Source organism: Galeopterus variegatus, unplaced genomic scaffold (genome assembly GCF_000696425.1).
Source record: "Galeopterus variegatus unplaced genomic scaffold, G_variegatus-3.0.2 Scaffold3473, whole genome shotgun sequence".
Classification (NCBI taxonomy): Eukaryota; Metazoa; Chordata; class Mammalia; order Dermoptera; family Cynocephalidae; genus Galeopterus; species Galeopterus variegatus.
The window spans coordinates 387,000-404,084 of NW_007729584.1; the positions used below are offsets into that span (position 1 = coordinate 387,000).

At 38.5% G+C, this 17,085-nt stretch overlaps 1 protein-coding gene across 1 annotated transcript in view; it reads left to right on the forward strand.

Annotated features, from left to right (window-relative positions):
- Positions 1-14,265, forward strand: part of PARP9 (poly (ADP-ribose) polymerase family, member 9) — a 31,577-nt gene extending 17,312 nt beyond the window's left edge. Inside the window, exons 7-11 of the mRNA XM_008585158.1 lie at positions 280-337; positions 3,646-4,026; positions 8,210-8,349; positions 8,991-9,165; positions 13,861-14,265. Coding sequence (XP_008583380.1) covers positions 280-337; positions 3,646-4,026; positions 8,210-8,349; positions 8,991-9,165; positions 13,861-14,240 — 1,134 coding nt within the window. The 3' untranslated portion in view covers positions 14,241-14,265. The remainder of the gene's footprint in view (positions 1-279; positions 338-3,645; positions 4,027-8,209; positions 8,350-8,990; positions 9,166-13,860) is intronic.
- Positions 14,266-17,085: the final 2,820 nt, after the last annotated feature.

The window sequence follows — 17,085 nt, forward strand, 5'->3', positions numbered from 1 at the left end:
AATGAAGATTATATTTTGCCTTGAAATATAGTGTTCTTTTTGTAAATATCATATTTTTTTTCTTTTTTCCTATACTTGTTTCCCCTACATAGTCTAATAGATTGTGATGCTCTACCCTAGGACTTTCCTAAAGGTTGCTTTATATTTGTGGCAGTCGGAATGGGGACTGACAGAGTGGATGGCTGAGGTCAAGTGCTGTGTGTGCAGGTAGAGAGAGAGATTTTGATAACGGCTATAAGCCTTGCTTATAACTCTCTGCTATGTTTTTGCTTCTTGTAGGCTTTCAGTGCTGAAATGGTAAAGAAATCCAAGATGCTGGATCTCAACAATAAGAGTTGTAAGTAAGAAATTCACAGGCCTACATGTAGAGGCTTCCAGCATAGGTTCATTCTGTTCTTGATCATCTGAATTAACAGAAGGGAGAAGAAGAATAAATAAGCCAAATATAGTTCATTGTGCCCCTGTTTGGATACCAACCTGCTCTATACCTGACCCTGATATTATTCTTGCTCAGTCCAGTTTGGTGATATAACAGAGGGAGACTAAGTTGCAGTAGATAATCCACAGTGTGGGTAGTTCATTCACAAATACATGTCTATACATTTATTTTTAAAAGCTCTGCCCTCCATAAGATGGCTAAGCCAAGCACCCTTTCTGCTCTGAAAATATAACTGGGGTTACTCATTAGTAATTATAGAAAACACATCTCAGTAATCCTAGATAAATGGGTTAGCCCAATGCTACTCAAGCCTGAGTAATCACTGTGATCATGATGGAAATTTTAAAAAACAAACACAAATACACAGATGTGCATAGGCCACAACTCTACGGATTGTGATAAAGGAACTCTGGGTTTGGGCCAAGCGTGTCTATTTTTAATGCTACCTAGTCACTTTTGCTACTGAGCCAGGTTTGGGATCACTGGACTAAACCAGTCCTGGTTGTTGGGGGTTGGAGAAGGATTGAGTTTGTTCTCTAATCCATTCCTTTTAGTAGGGTTTGAGTGGACTGAGATGGAATGTCCAGTGGCACAGTAGTGCTGGAAATGAAGAACGGGGAACTTTAAAAGTTCTGGTCTGGGACTGTGTTTCTTATGAGCCTGTTTATTTATTTGTAAAAATGATAATAACAGTCCATTGTGAGGATAATTGGAGATTTTATATGTAAAGATGTTCTGTAATTGTAAAGCATTAATCAAATGCTAGGAGATAAATAGTCAATGAGAATGAACAAACTCCCCAGGTGGCCCAGAGGAGGGAGAGATTCCTTCTGACTGGAAGGGGTCAAGAATGGCTTCGTGGATGAAAATGGTTCCAAGCTGGGCTTTGAGGATGGCAAGATCTTCAATAGTCAGAGCTGGTATGTGTGTGTGAGGGCACCCATGGTGAAGAAAACCCATAGGAGCGAACAAATGCAGTGTGTGTTTGGGGAACTGCAGGGAGTACAGGTAGCTAGATAAGGTAAGCTAGGTAAGAGTTTTAGGTGAGGATAATATAGAAAAGGAGCATACAAAGGTCTATATGTCACTAATCTGAAATATTAGGGGCAAGTGTCACTATTTAGTAATTCTTGAGTACCTTTGTAAAGGAATTATATAGCACAGGACAATAATTGACATTAATAATGATTAATGATGATCATCTCAGATTATTGAGGAAAGGTTAAACTATTTAGGAAGGCAGAGAAGTGTATTCCCACTAGAACTATTTAGCTAATAACTAGTTCAAATTAAGTGTGTTTTGGTGCTAGAAGACTATCCTTTAGTGATTTGAACAATTGAGTTATTAAGAAGAACAATTATTCTCTCCTGGTAATGATGGATAGGTGAAATATCACCAGGTGTTGTTTTTATTTTCTCCTAAAAAGTAATATAAGCTTCTAGGCAGAACAAGAGTTAAAGGGGGAAAAAAAAAGTATGCTCCAATTAAAAACCCCCTGTCACTTCTTACTGTTGCCCAAAACATTGGCTTTTAGTTTTACTCAAAGGGAGACCATCCTTCCCCTCTTATTACTAGGTGTGTCCTAGTACTTTTTCATAGCTCCTGGTACCACCCAACTACAATATCAGGAGAAAGATGCTAATTACCACCGTTGTCCTGGGATCACTACTGGGAGGCAGACTGTGTGAGCACTGGATGGGGCTAGACACCCACACCTGTTAGCTTCACAGCCACCACTTACTAGTCCTATAACCATGATTCTCTGAATCAGTTTCCTCGTGTATAAGATGGGAGTACTAACAGTACCTATCTCTTAGGGTTGTGAGGATTGAATAAAATAATACATGTAAAGCACTTGGGACACTGCCTAGAACACAAGTTCTCAATGTACTTTTTCCCCTCAAAATATGTTTCTGAGACTCATTCATGAGTCCAAGTTTATTCCTTTTCATTGCTACAATAATTGTTCATTGTTGAAGGATATTTGGGTTATTTCTAGTTTTTTGCTGTCACCAACAAGAGTTGGAACATTCTTGTACACATCTCCTGATATACAAGTGCGAAAGTTTCTTTGAATTATACAAGTGGTTGTTCTAGTTTTATATCTGTCATGAATATATAGGATTTCCAGTTGCTCTGCATCCTTTCCAACACTTGATATTGTCAGAGTTAAGAATTTTTGCCAATCTGGTGGGTGATTTTTCATTTCCCTGATTACCAATGAAGATAAACATCTTTTCACATATATATGGGTCATTTGTTTCCTTTTCTGTGAATTTTTTTTCCCAACTGGGTTGGCTGTTTTTTTCTTAATTATTCGAGGGGATTCTTTATATATTTTAGATATTACTTCACCTATGAATTCTTTCTTACCTGGTCCACTGCCCCTTGTTTTGCAGTTTGGGTTCAGAGTCACCCTAATTCATCAGGGAGTTTTCTTCTTTTATTATATATATTTATATAACATCTTTACCTCTTGTGGAGTGGGGAACATGAGGGTAGGTCAGAACTGGGTCCCATTTTCTTTTCTGCTAGGATATACTGTGTCCCAGCAGCAACAGCAGCAGCAGCAGCAGCAACTAAGCTCCAAAATGCTTGTTGTGAAGATGGGGAGGGGTGATGCCCAGATCCATCCTTTAAACAGTAAGAGATCCATAATGTCCTGTCACACACAGACAAGATATAATAAGGAATCCCAGGTAGTGGAATTATGGGTATTTCTTCCTTTTGTTTACTTTGATAATTTTCCAATTTTTCAATAGTAAACATGTATTATCTTTGTAATTAGAAATATATGTTTGTTTTTTTTGTAAAAAGAATTTTCACTCTTTAAGCGCTATGGCTTTCAGGGATGTTTGTTGCTAGTAGTAACAAGAGGTTAAGGAAAATCCCTTTCAGCAGGAAATAACGGTTAACATCCAGGGTGAGATCACAAGGTGAACTCATCTGTGAATTGACAAAGGCAACACAGCAGAGGCAAGATATAATAAAGCCAACCCCTTTTAAGCTAAACTGTATGTACTCAAGGAGAATGTAAACCGTGCATTTATACCCAGCACACTTCTCAGAGATAGGTACTTAATTGGAGCTGCTACTGCTGATAACAGTGACAATATCCTTGGAGTAAACACTGGTCATGGTGTTTTGTTCTGCACTGTTTTAAAACCCACCAGCCTTCTGTGGTTGCTTATGATAGTTGTTTCAGTCCCCCAGTGGGTAAAAGAGGAGAAAAGGGAAAATGGGCTTGAAGATGGATCGCCTGCCATCAACCTGATGGGACTCAACAAAGAAGAGATGTTTGAGGCCAGTGCATGGATCCAAAGGATACTGACCCTCCAGGACCACCACATCATTGAGAATAATCATATTCTCTACCTTGGGAAAAAGGAACATGACATTTTGTCTCAGCTTCAGGAAACCTCAAGTGTCTTTATCTCAGAGAATATCAGTCCGGGAAAGGCAAATTTAGAGATTAAAGGAGCCCGTGCTGACCTCCTTGAGGTGGTTATGAACATTGAATGTATGCTGTGTGAAGTTCAGGAGGAAGTGGCAAGAAAAAGGGAGCAAGGCCTTTGGATCTTGTCAGGTGAGTAACTTTCTGTTAAGTTAAAAAACCAGCTCTCCCAACTCTTCCTTCTTTTGGGTATGAGCATGCACGCATGTATGTTGGTAAGAGATAAAATGGGAGAGGAGAGGGCGAACCATTCTGGTTCTGTGTTGTCATACACTTTTATGAACCATTTTTGGCTCTCTTTCTGCCATCAGGGTTATTTATCAGTAAGTGAAAATACATATGCACACACACACACTTGATTGGATTTACTTATGATGATATAGATTGCTTAAAAGAGGCAATTACGTGGAAAACTTAGGGTAAAACCCAAGCCCAGGCCCTGGGGAAAAAGTACAAAAGTACATCTTTAATTCTACAGATGGAGCATTCAAATGTAGACACATTCCACCTGATTTATTTCTTTTACTGAGTTTTATTTGCTCAGTGCATTTATTTGCTGCTGACAGCATTAGGAACCCTACAATTACTAAGAGCCTCTCACCAAAGAAATTATTCACTGGTACCCTGAGGTACACTCAAGTATCTCCCATTCAGTGGGGCTAAACTCATCAGGATAACTGGAAATCTGGGTCTGGAGAGATCCCTTTAACAGAGCCCTAGAGCTAACTAGGAAATTACACCATTCAAAATGCTACCGTGGAGACAGAGTATTATGTCATTCATTTGTTCAACTAATGCATATTGCACCTGTGATATGTGTCAAGCATTGTGCTAGGTACAGGGGATACAGTGATAAACAAGATGGACATTGTTCCTGCTCAAAGTCTAATTGGGAATACTGACAAGCAAGCAGGTTAGTTATGATAGAGGAGAGTAAAAGTACTGTGGGAGCACCTAGGAGAGTCCCCTGACCTAGACTTGCAAGGTCAGGGAAGGCTTCTCACAGGAGGTGTCATAAATGGAGAACTGACAAACAAGTGGAAGTTAGCCAGTCATAGAAAGAGATTTTCATAATTATGCAAGACGTCAGAATTTTTATTGAAACAAATAGGGAACCTTGAAGGATTTTAAGCAAAGATAAGATCAGATTTGTGTTTTAGAAAGATCCCTGGTTGTAATGTGGAGAATGGGTTTATTAAGAGGTCCAAAAATTCGAATGCAAATTTTCAAGGACAACTTATTTTCATCATGTGTTTACAAAAATAATTCAGGAAGAAATGGTCAAAGTGAGTGGGAGTTTGCAACAAATGTTGTAGCCACATTCCACAGAAAACCCAGTGTCAAAAAACATGGGTAAAAATAATACATAAGCATGAGAACCAAGATTACGATTTCTACTTAGTTTTTGAACTGTCATGAATGTGGATATTTAAACACACAAGAGTCAGCTCAGGAGGAGAACAGGAGACAAAGAAACATTGATCTCCTATAGAGTTTGTGACTTTAACTGCATTCATAAGGTTGACCCATTCTCCCAGCTATTGGAAATTTATAGTCTCGTAAGTCCCTTGTACCACTGAAAGATGGCATTTTTGGTAGTTGATGACTAAGCATATTATTCCACAGCAGTGTTTCAGAGTTTCATGCAAACTCACCCTCTCTTAATTAGTTACTATCTTTATTAACAACAAAATAGATAATTTTGAAATGCATTATTATAGGGAACATCAAATATCCATCAGAACAATAAAATTTTAAAAATATAGAAGTTAGGCATATCTCCCTTTTATGCTGCTCTTTTATCCTTCCTGGTGAGTACTTCTGACAGCAGAAGTTGGTGGACTTTTGGGTCTCCATTGCCCAGCCCAGTGCTGGCATATAGTAGGAGCTCAGTAAATGTTTGTTGAACTCATGTGAACTGAACTCTAATATTATACCTTATAAGTGTGAGCTATTGTTCTCCAAATTTAATTTAGTCTCTTCCTTTGAAGTTTCCTGACTTTGGAGCTCATCTGCTATGGAATTTTGTCCTTCCTGCTTTCTCAGATTTACTGGGTCCTCTAGTGAGTTTCTCTGGATTTATCACCTGCCCTTTTTTTTTTAAATGAATTTATTTATTTTTTAAATTGTACATTTTTATGGGGTACAGTTTCTTGTTCAATACATGCATATATTGTATAATGATCCAGTCAGAATAGTTAGCCTATCTAATGCATTTCTTCATGGTTATAACATTCAAGATCCTCTTTTCTGGCTATGTTGAAATATAAAACACAATACTATTAGCTGTAGTCAACCTAGAGCACCAGAACTTATTCTTCCTATCTAACTGTAACTTTGTGATTTTGTATCCTTTTACCAACCTCTCCTCAACTCCCTCTCCTTTCCCAGTCTCTCGTAACCTATTCTACTCTCATTTCTTTTTTAAAAAAATTCATTTATTTTTAATTGACGCATAATATTGTTCATACTTATGGGGTACAGTGTGATGTTTTAATACGTGGTATACAATGTATAATAATGAAATTAAGGTAATTGGCATATTCATAACCTCAGATATTTGTCATTTCTTTGTGTTAAGAACATTCAGAATCTTCTTGCTATTTTGAAATGTACAGTAAATTGCTGTTAACTATAGTCACCCTATGGTGTAATGGAACACTATAACTTATTCCTCGTACCTAACTGTAATTTTGTACCCACTGACCAACCTCTCCCCATCCTCCTCTCCCCTCCTACCCTTCCCAGTCTCTGGTAGCCATTATTCTACTCTCTACTTCAGTAAAATCAACTTTTTTAGATTCCACAAATGAGTGAGATCATGCAGTGTTTATCTTTCTGTTCCTGGCTTATTTCACTTAACACATGACTTCCAGTTCCATCCATGTTGCTGCAAATGAAAGGATTTAATTCATTTTTATGGCTAAATAGTATTCCAGTGTATAAATATACCACATTTTCTTTATCCTTTCATCTGTTGATGGATACTTAGGTTGATTCCACGTGTTGGCTACAGTGAATAGTGCTGCAGTAAACATGGGTGCACAGATATCTCTTTGACGTACTGATTTCATTTCCTTTGAATATATACCCAGTAGTAGGGTTGGTGGATCATATGGGAATTCTGTTTTTAAGTTTTGGAGGAACCTCCCCACTGTTTTCAGTAGTTTACATTCCCACCAACAGCTATAATCTGCTTTTTGTGGTTAAATTGAGCCCACTTAATTATATAATGTACTGGAGGTTAAGTCATTTTAATATATGGTCTTAAGTCAAACTGAGAAGAAACCAAGAGAAAACAAGCCTATTTTGGGTTTCCATTTGTCCATTTATATATTTAGTCCAATAAAGAGATCCCTTGGACAAAAACAGGTTGTCCCCTGAATTTAAAAAAGGAAGGGAGGAAGGAGAAAAGAAAAGAAGGAAGGAAAGGAAAGGAGGGATGGAGGAAAGACAAGACACCATGGACTCTTAATCTCCAAATTTTGTTCTTCTCAGTTGGGTGTTATATGAGTGATAGTTGTTCCAAGTATTTGCCTTGTCCCCTTACAGAAAGCACTGGTAAAAGCCAGATTTATAATCTTAGATCTTTACTTACTAGCTATGTGATACTGGGAAAGTTACTTAACTTCTCTGAACTTCGATTTCTTTATTTGTAAAATTATATTATTTCGGTGGTGGTGCTGTAATGATCAAATGAGATAGAGATGAGAAATATCTTTGGAAATTCTTAAATGTTGTATAAATGATATATTGTTTTCCAGCATCCCTTAATGTTCTCTGTGCCCATCTCTTTTTGTTGATAGGCATCCTGGCTAAAAATACAAACATTTCCTATGAGCAACACAATCATATATCATCATTACACTATTGATTGTAGGGGAGGGCGTATATATGTATGATTTTTTTTTTCTCATATCCCCTCAGTGTCATGATCCAAATCATTCCATCTCTTTTTGTTGATAGGCATCCTGGCTAAAAATACAAACATTTCCGATGAGCAACACAATCATATATCATCATTACACTATTGATTGTAGGGGAGGGCGTATATATGTATGATTTTTTTTTTCTCATATCCCCTCAGTGTCATGATCCAAATCATTGGGAGACAAATTTACTACCCCTCTATTTTATCCCATGACTTCTCATAGTATTAGAGCTCTACTTGCATGTCCTAAACAATATGAGGCATACAATTTAAACTGGCTAATCTCTTCCTCCAAATTTCTAGAATTTGCTTCATTAAATTTCTTTACAAACTTTCCCCCTCTTACAGGGCATTGAGGCAAAGTTTTGTGTTTCTCATTTTTAGGACAATGGACTGATCAGCAATCAAAAAACCAGGATGAAATGAAACAAAATATCACATTTCTGAAATGTACAGTGCCTTTAAGTCCAGAACTTCAGGATCAAGAGAAACAATTTGCAAAATGTGGTTTGCAGGTTATAAAGGTATACTGAATTAAGGGGAGGCTCATCTTGCTATTAATTTAGTTTTACAGCCAAAAAAAAAAAAAAAAAAGGCTCACCTCCTGATGACTCGAAGCCAACTGCTCATTGACCTGGAATCCAAGGAGTAAGACTGCAAAGAGGGCAGGGAAGGGTAGGCACAAGGGGCACATTTGGAATCAGGAGGTAGAAATGATGTCAGGATGTACAGAGGCACAGATTCAAGATCCAGGAAAGAGCTATCTGCCCATCTCTGAGCAAAAGAAAAGAAATGGAATAGCATTTGTCACACTGTATTGCAATTGTTTACCAATTTTTATCTTTCACTAAACTGAGCTTTAAATGGGTTAAGACTACATCTGTGTTGTTGACCATTTCATTACCAGTGCCTGGCACATAGTGATTTCTCAGTGAATTTTTATTAAATGAATTTATTAAAGGAGGGGCAGGGAATTTTGAAGAGATGGAAGTTAAACTAGGGGAGGATTGAGGGCATGAGAGACTCTTATGCAACTTTTTATGAAAAACAAGTTGTATGCAAAGTAATGTGCAGATAAGCACTTTTAGTTTTGAAGCAGTGTAACATAAAATTTATGAAGCAGTTCTCTAGTCTCTTTTTCAGTTTTTCTCTTCCTTGGTTATAGGTGGAGAAGATAGACAATGCGATTCTCTTGGCTGCCTTCCAAAGAAAGAAGAAAATGATGGAAGGGAGATCATGTAGGAAACCTGTGAGCCGCAGATTGTTTCAACAAGTCCCACACCAGTTCTGCAACGTGGTATGCAGAGTTGGCTTTCAAAGAATGTACTCGGTGCTCAGTGGTAGGTGTCAGCCCCTCATCATCTGGGGCTTTATGTGGGAATTGGTGACTAGATATCAGCAAATGGCTCATGAATAGCATTTGTTGCTATGGGGAGAAGATTATTTGTGACCAGGATTTAGAGGTAGAGTCTTTTGGAAAGGGTTGCATTTTTTCTTTTTCTTTTTTGGTGGGGAGGTGGGTGGCAGCTGAAAAAAAAGGGAATCCGAACCCTTGACCTGCACTCTAACTAATTGCGTGAACTGGCCAGCCCCATATATTTTGTTGATGTTGTGTTTTATGTTGATAAAAGTGTGAGCAGTAAGATATACAGTTCACTGTTTTTCTCATTTCTGTGTTTCTGTGTCTTATCTGCAGAGTGCACTTTGGGGATTTCCCCCCCCCTTATTTCAACAAAATTATCACCAATACCACCAAACCATCCTCATCCCTTAATTAAAACAGCATTTTCCTAAATTTAAGAAAGTTGGTTTTTTTCTCACCCATCTTCTTTATTTCCTGTAGTCTGTTAGTGAATGAATTAGGTATGATCTGGCAGGTGAAGTGTATAACATCTTAAGATTCTTCTCAGCCATAGGAGTGCTAAGTGTAGCTTTCATTTCTCTTTTCAGTTGTACAAAAATATTGCATACTTAATTGCTATATTGTCCCCTTTCCTCTTCAATCACCGATGAAAAATTCTGGCTGTAGATCTCTCCAAAGGATGCTCAGAAGTTAAGTAACAATCATGGAGGGGTTCCTAGCAGTGCAGCGTGATTTGACCTAATCCATTAACTATATGGCTCTTGATCTTTATGCTTCAAAATATGTAGAATGATCCTTGCTGTGGAGCCAATTCCAGTACTCTTGGTTTCTAGAAAGGAAAGGGTCTGGAAATCATCTTTTCTTTGTCCCAGTGAGAACATAGGTAATACTTGTAAAAATTGAACATATACAATTTCTAGGGGTAAAAATAGATAAATGAATTCCCAAGGGTGCATCACCAGTAAAGTGATGATCAGTATGGTCCCTTCCTTAGCAAAGTCTTAAAAATCTACAACTTTCATTTGCTCCTAAACTGGCTTCTCTGTAATCCACACCCACTTAAACTACTCTCACTAAGAGCATGACTATCCTACTATTTTCCAAATCTAGCAATTACCTTCTTTTCAGTATTGGGGCAGACACTGCTAATTGCCTACCCAACATCTATAAACATCTTTCTTCCCAAAACATCTATTCACACACCATCCTCCCAAGGAAGACAGTCTCAAAGTCTTATCCAGTCTCATCATCAGCGTCAAGTTCAGACAGTTTTCTCTTAAAGCAAAGGCAAGGCATGGCCCCAACATACTCATTAAATAGTGATATGAGAAGGAGCAGGAAAACTGCAATCCAGATTCCGGTTTTGAAAGGGGAGAAGGAAAACACACAATAGTCACTGGTCCACACCACTCATCACATGCTGCTGGATAATGAGAACTCCCTATTCTGCGAGTGGAATAATACTTGCTTTGCACTCTGGGAAAATCTTCTGCATGTACTGAGACCCTTGGCCATTTACCTTGGCCCTTGGCCCATTGCCTTACCAGGGTGCCATGGATTGCCTTACAGGCTAGCATGCACTTCGGCCGTTGCAGCCAAATTTGTGGTTTCTGTAGTAATACAGTTCCATTAAAAACTCACCAGGCATGAGGCCTATTTGCATCTGGTCAAGTTTGTGTCTTTATAACCCAGTCAAAGGTCTTGTCTCCATAAAGTTTTTAAGCCTCAAGATTTTGGTCTTTTACCTACTGGCCTCTGTGCTCTGCCCATCTCCCTATCCCTTAGCTTAACAGCCACTGCCTTGAGGCAGTTCAGACAATAGACTCAGTGGGAAACACTACCCATAGTGTGAACTGTGCCAATGGACTCACACTGCGAGCTGGTGAGAACTGTCAACAGACAGTGCTAGACAAGCCCAGGAGACACCAGTACTATAACCGTTGAAGCTCTCTTCATTTGGAGTATAAAAGTTCTTGGCTTTTTCAGCCCTGCAGTGTCCCAAATCTTAGGACTCTAAATCTTCTAAGTCAATTTAGATGTCCACTCACAGGAAGAGCAGGCTTCCGTTAACAAAACTTTATCTTCTATTTTCTATCTAAGTTTGCATTCTAGCCAGTTCTGACTTAATTTCTTGTTTGTAGGACTTGGTTGAATGCAGCAGGAAGGAGCCTACATACTTGCAGTTTCTTATTGGGTTCATTCATTCATTCCACAAGTATTTATTAAGCACATTCTTTGATTAGGCCCTGTGCTAGATATCTTATTTTCTCTTACAATATCTTATTTTCTCCTCTATCATTTATGGTAAAAACTCCATACTCTGAATCCTTCAGGCTTTTAGCCTTAAGTTCAAAAAGCCCTTTACCTCTCATAAAACCTTACTCTAAAAGCTAGAATTTCAAGACCATATTCTCCTTTTCTGAATTTAATAATTATATATCATATATTAAATAATAATATACATCATATATATCATATATACAAGGATACTTCAAAAGTTTGTGAGAAAACAGAATTGAATGATAACACAAATTTTTCCATGAACTTTTTGAAGTACCCTAGTGTATATTCACACACGTATACATACTCACATATATATTATACATACATATATTATAGATATGTGTATGTATGTATATTCAATTGGATTTGTTCTAATCTTTATCTTTTTTGCCCTTGAGGTAATAAAATAGCAAGAACTGAAGGGGTGGAGGAACAAAGAGCAAGAAGAAACTCCTGGGAAAGAAAATTTTTTATTTTTATCTCAAAATATTACCTTGCCACATAAAATTGTACTAGCAAGAACTGAAGGGGTGGAGGAACAAAGAGCAAGAAGAAACTCCTGGGAAAGAAAATTTTTGATTTTTATCTCAAAATATTACCTTGCCACATAAAATTGTACTATATCTTCTCTGTTTCCATCTGGGGAGTTCCTTTTGTGAACTTTTGAGAACAGGGATCATATCTTAGTCATTTTTGAATCTGTAGAGCTGCACCATTTGACACAGTAGCCATAAGCCATATGTGGCTTCTGAGTGCTTGAAGTGCAGCTAATCTGAATTGAGATGTGCTGTTAAGTATAAAATACACACTGGATTTCAAAGACCTACTATAAAAGGAAAAAATGTAAAATCTTTAATAATTTTTATATTTATTACATGTTGAAGTGACATTTTGAATCTAATGGGTTAAATAAATATATTAATCTCACCTGTTTCTTTTTACCTTTTTAAATATGACCACTAGAAAATTTAAAATTACCTATGTGGCTCATGTTCCATTTCTACTATTTAGTGCTGCTCTAGAGCCTAAAACAGTGTTGGTTAAGTACCACGTAAATGTAAAGAAAGAGGGAGGGGGACCGAGCCCGTGGCACACTCGGGAGGGTTCGGCGCTGGGAGCACAGCTGCGCTCCCGCTGCGGGTTCGGATCCTATATAGGGATGGCCGGTGCACTCACGGCACTCACTGGCTGAGCGCGGTGCGGCCGGTCTCAAAAAGGACAAAAAAAATAAAATAAAATAAGAAAGAGGGAGGGAAGGAAAGAAGAAAGAAAGGAAGAAAAGAATGGAGCATATGATCTCAAATTAGTTTTCATTTTTTTTCCCCTCTAAGTAAGGTTAGAAAGGACATTGAACAGGGATTCCTTCAGGTCCAGAATTTGGCCCTCAGCCTCCTGAATGTTTTTAATACTCTAAAGAAGATAATACAGATCATAAACAATATGCCAGAATGGAGAATATTCATTTCCAGTGGTTGGAATAGGGCACATCCTCCTTAGTATCACAGTCCCCAGAATGCCTGATGGGTGAAAAATTGCCTGGTGAGCATGGACCTAGATTAAAAGTATGTGGAGATTCTTTGTGAGGTATTGTGGCAGACCATGGTGAGAACTGACAACCTATTACTGCCCCACATTACAGAATACTCCCCTAGTGACCAAAATGTATATTTCTCCAAATCCACAGTTGCTCTTTCCAAATAATGAAGCAGGCACAAGGAAATTTTATATGCTCAAATTCCCCTTATTTTGACATATTTTTCTTATAATTCTGTTCATGAGTTTAGGAGATACTCTGCCTTTTCTTATTAGATGCTATTTTCAAGCTGTATTCTTTTGTTTGGTTTTTGGTGGCTGGCCAGCATGGGGATCCGAACCCCTGACCTTGGTGTTATAGCATCGTGTTCTAAACTACTGAGCTAACTGCCAGCCCTTCAAGCTGTGTTCTTAAGAGTTCTAGAGTTTTATCCCTGTTTGTAACTTGCAGAAGTTGGTCAGTGTTCTAAGAGAAACAACCTTCCTTCCATTATACTTTCTCTGTCGGCTGCTTAGTTGATAATGTTGACTTGAATATTAACCTCTCTGAATCTCAGATTTTTCATCTTACCCAAACCACAGATTAATTGAATCTAATCAATATAAAAATGCTTTGAAAACTACTGATGTATCTATAAACTCTAATGTTATATTCGAATGTAAACTATTATCATGTTGATGATATCAGTGATAATTTGTCTCGAGGGAACAACTTTGAGTGCCTTTGCTACAGACATAGGAACTCGGGACCAGGTGAAGGTGATTATTTGGAGGACTAGAAATACATATTAGTACCCAAATAGGCAATATCATTTACTAGATCATAATAATCTTTTTGATTTCTTTCTTTTATCAGACCCAAAATATGGAGCTGGCATATACTTTACCAAGAACCTCAAAAACCTAGCAGACGAGGTCAAGAAAACGTCCACAACACATAAGCTGATCTATGTGTTTGAGGCTGAAGTACTCACAGGCTCCTTCTGCCAGGGTCATCGGTCAAATATTGTTCCCCCACCACTGAGTCCTGGAGCCATAGATGGTCATGACAGCGTGGTTGACAATGTCTCCAGCCCTGAAACTTTTGCTATTTTTAGTGGCATACAGGCTATGCCTCAGTATTTGTGGACTTGCATCTGGGATTATGTAAAGACACAGGATTACTCATCACAACCAATAATGTCCTCTTCACAGCCACCTTGGGGGAAATTGTCAAGTGGCAGCTCTGTTGATTAATCTCCACATCATTTTAACAATTGGCATGGTCAAATAATGACTCAGTGACTCAAAGAGTTGTTTGAATATGTCAAATGGGTTATCTGTTTGGACTGATTGGGTTAGTGAAGGGACTAGCCACATACTAGCATCTTAGTGCCTTCATCTTTATCTTTTTCTCTTGGGGTTGGGTGGGTAGATATCAACTAAAGCACTCTCAGGACTGTTCCTTTTCCTTGCAGTTGTTCTTTTATCCTTTACCATAGGTAACAGCAAAAATGTTTTACATGTAATAAAGAAATTTTTCTAGTATATAACCCAAGCCTTTTATTTTCTAAAAGGATTATAGTATAAAATATTAGGACAGCAGAACGATTTTAGATTTTCCAGAGAATCTTATAAAGTGCTTTAGATATCGAAATAAGTCACTTTTGTCTGAGTAACTGGTTCTGAAAAATTATCTCTAAAATGAAATAATTTGAAGTGGAAGGACTTCAAAAGTCTGATATTCTATTTGGATTTGGCCATCTCAAACAGTGCCACTCAAACACCACGAGGCCAAATTATTAATTCACTAAATATTTATTGACCACCAGATGTGTTTCAGTGCTACAGATATGATGCTGGACAAACGTTCTCACAAACCTTTTAGCTTGGGGCCGACCCCGTGGCGCACTTGGGAGAGTGCGGCACTGGGAGCGCAGCGACGCTCCCACTGCGGGTTCGGATCCCATATAGGAATGGCCGGTACGCTCACTGGCTGAGCGCAGTGCGGGCGACACCAAGCCAAGGGTTGCGATCCCCTTACCGGTCACGAAAATGACAAAAAAAAAAAAAAACCTTTTAGCTTGGGGCCGACCCCGTGGCGCACTTGGGAGAGTGCGGCACTGGGAGCGCAGCGACGCTCCCACTGCAGGTTCGGATCCCATATAGGAATGGCCGGTACGCTCACTGGCTGAGCGCAGTGCGGGCGACACCAAGCCAAGGGTTGCGATCCCCTTACCGGTCACGAAAATGACAAAAAAAAAAAAAACCTTTTAGCTTGAATAATTAAAAAGGCAGCTATGGGCAACTTAACAAGTGTGATCAGGTATAATAAAGGGGGAATTAAAGAACCTTTGGAAAGTTGTAAGAGAGAGAGGGATAAATTAATCAGGGGTTGGGGGAAAGGCCTCCTCAAGAAAGTGGAATTCAAGCTGAGACCATAAGGGATGTAGCAAACCAGGGAGCGAGTAGTGTACTTTATGCAGAGAGAATAGCTATTTAAAAGGCTGAATCCACTGTGACTGTGCCCAAATTCGACTTCAGAGTTCTACTTGCAATGTAAAGACCTGCTAATCTCACCATGCATCTCTTGCCTACTTTCAAATCCATGTTTCTGTGTATTTCCAAACTCCTGACCTCACATCCTCAGCCTCTTGCACAGACACTTCCTCTTCCTTCTCTTACCTTAACCAGCATTCTCACTCTTGAAAGAAGCATGATTATTGCTTCCTGTGGTACTGCCCTTGGGTCTGGGCAAGAAGGGCCCTCCCTTTATCTCTGTCTTGAGAGTTCTCCTGCCTTGGGCCCCTTGCTTGAGAAGGTTCCATTCTAGCCCTCCTCCAGCTATGCCTATCCTCACATAGTGAGGAGACCACAGGGCCAAGAAAATGGATCCATCTGGAGCCTGCACTCCTCACTTCTAAGACCTAGGTACCTGGAACCCCCAAACAGCTCAAGCAGCTCTGAGACCACTCCCCGGGCCTGATTTTGTCTCATTCTTGGGTCTATCTTCCTGAGGGTGAATTATGCCATAGTCTGCATCAGGAAAGGCCAAGGGATGACCATTTGCAGGGATGGGGTTTGAACACGGGAGCTGAGGTGTTCACACACGTGCACATGAGGCCTGGGGTGCAGAGCTGAGATTGAAAGATCTAGCTTATGTTTAATAGGAATTTTAAAAGAGAACGGAGGAGAGGCAATGCTCACAAGGATAAGTAAAAATAAATCAAGAAACAGTGAAACTGTATACCACCAAAGAGGTGACCTTAAAAGCAGCCAGAGAGAACAGCCAAATCATCTACAAAGGAAAGACAATTAGAGTGACAGCATACTTTTTGTGGTAGGCAGAATAATGTCCTCCCCACCAGCCTGCAAATATGTCCACACCTTAATCCCCTGAACCTGTGAATATGTAACCTTACTGGGCAAAAGGGACTCTGCAGGTGTAATTAAGATTACCTTCAGATGGAAAGATTATCCAGGTGGGCCCAATCTAATCACTAAAGTTTTTAAAAGTAGCTTTCTCAGTAATGAGTAGATGACAGTAAAAAAATTGTAGGAATATAGAAGATTTGAACAACACACAGATTTTATCTAATGTACATGTATAGAACCTTCCACCCAACAATTAGAGAATACATATTCTTCTCAAGTATACACCTAACAGTTATGTATAGTGACCATATTCTAAATTCAACAATTTTGACCACATTCTCAATTAGGCCATGTTCTCTGCCCATCATCCATTATGCAATTAACTCAAATTAAAAAAAAAAAAAAAGATAGCTTAAAAATAAATATATTTGGAAGTTAGATATTGTCTTCAAAGTAATATCTCATGGGTTATGAAAGTGTAACATAAATTAGAAAATATTTAGAACTAAATAATAAAAATATTACAAATACAGCTTATAACATAAAGCTAAAATAGTGCTTAAATTATTCATAACCTTAGAGCTTATATTAAGAAAAAATAATAACAGAAATTGAGTTAGGCATTCAACTTAAGGTATGAAAAAATAAGAATAAACTTGAAAGAAAGAATAAAAATAGAAAATAATGAAATAGAAACAAAAACATCCAATAAAGTCGATAGTTTTTT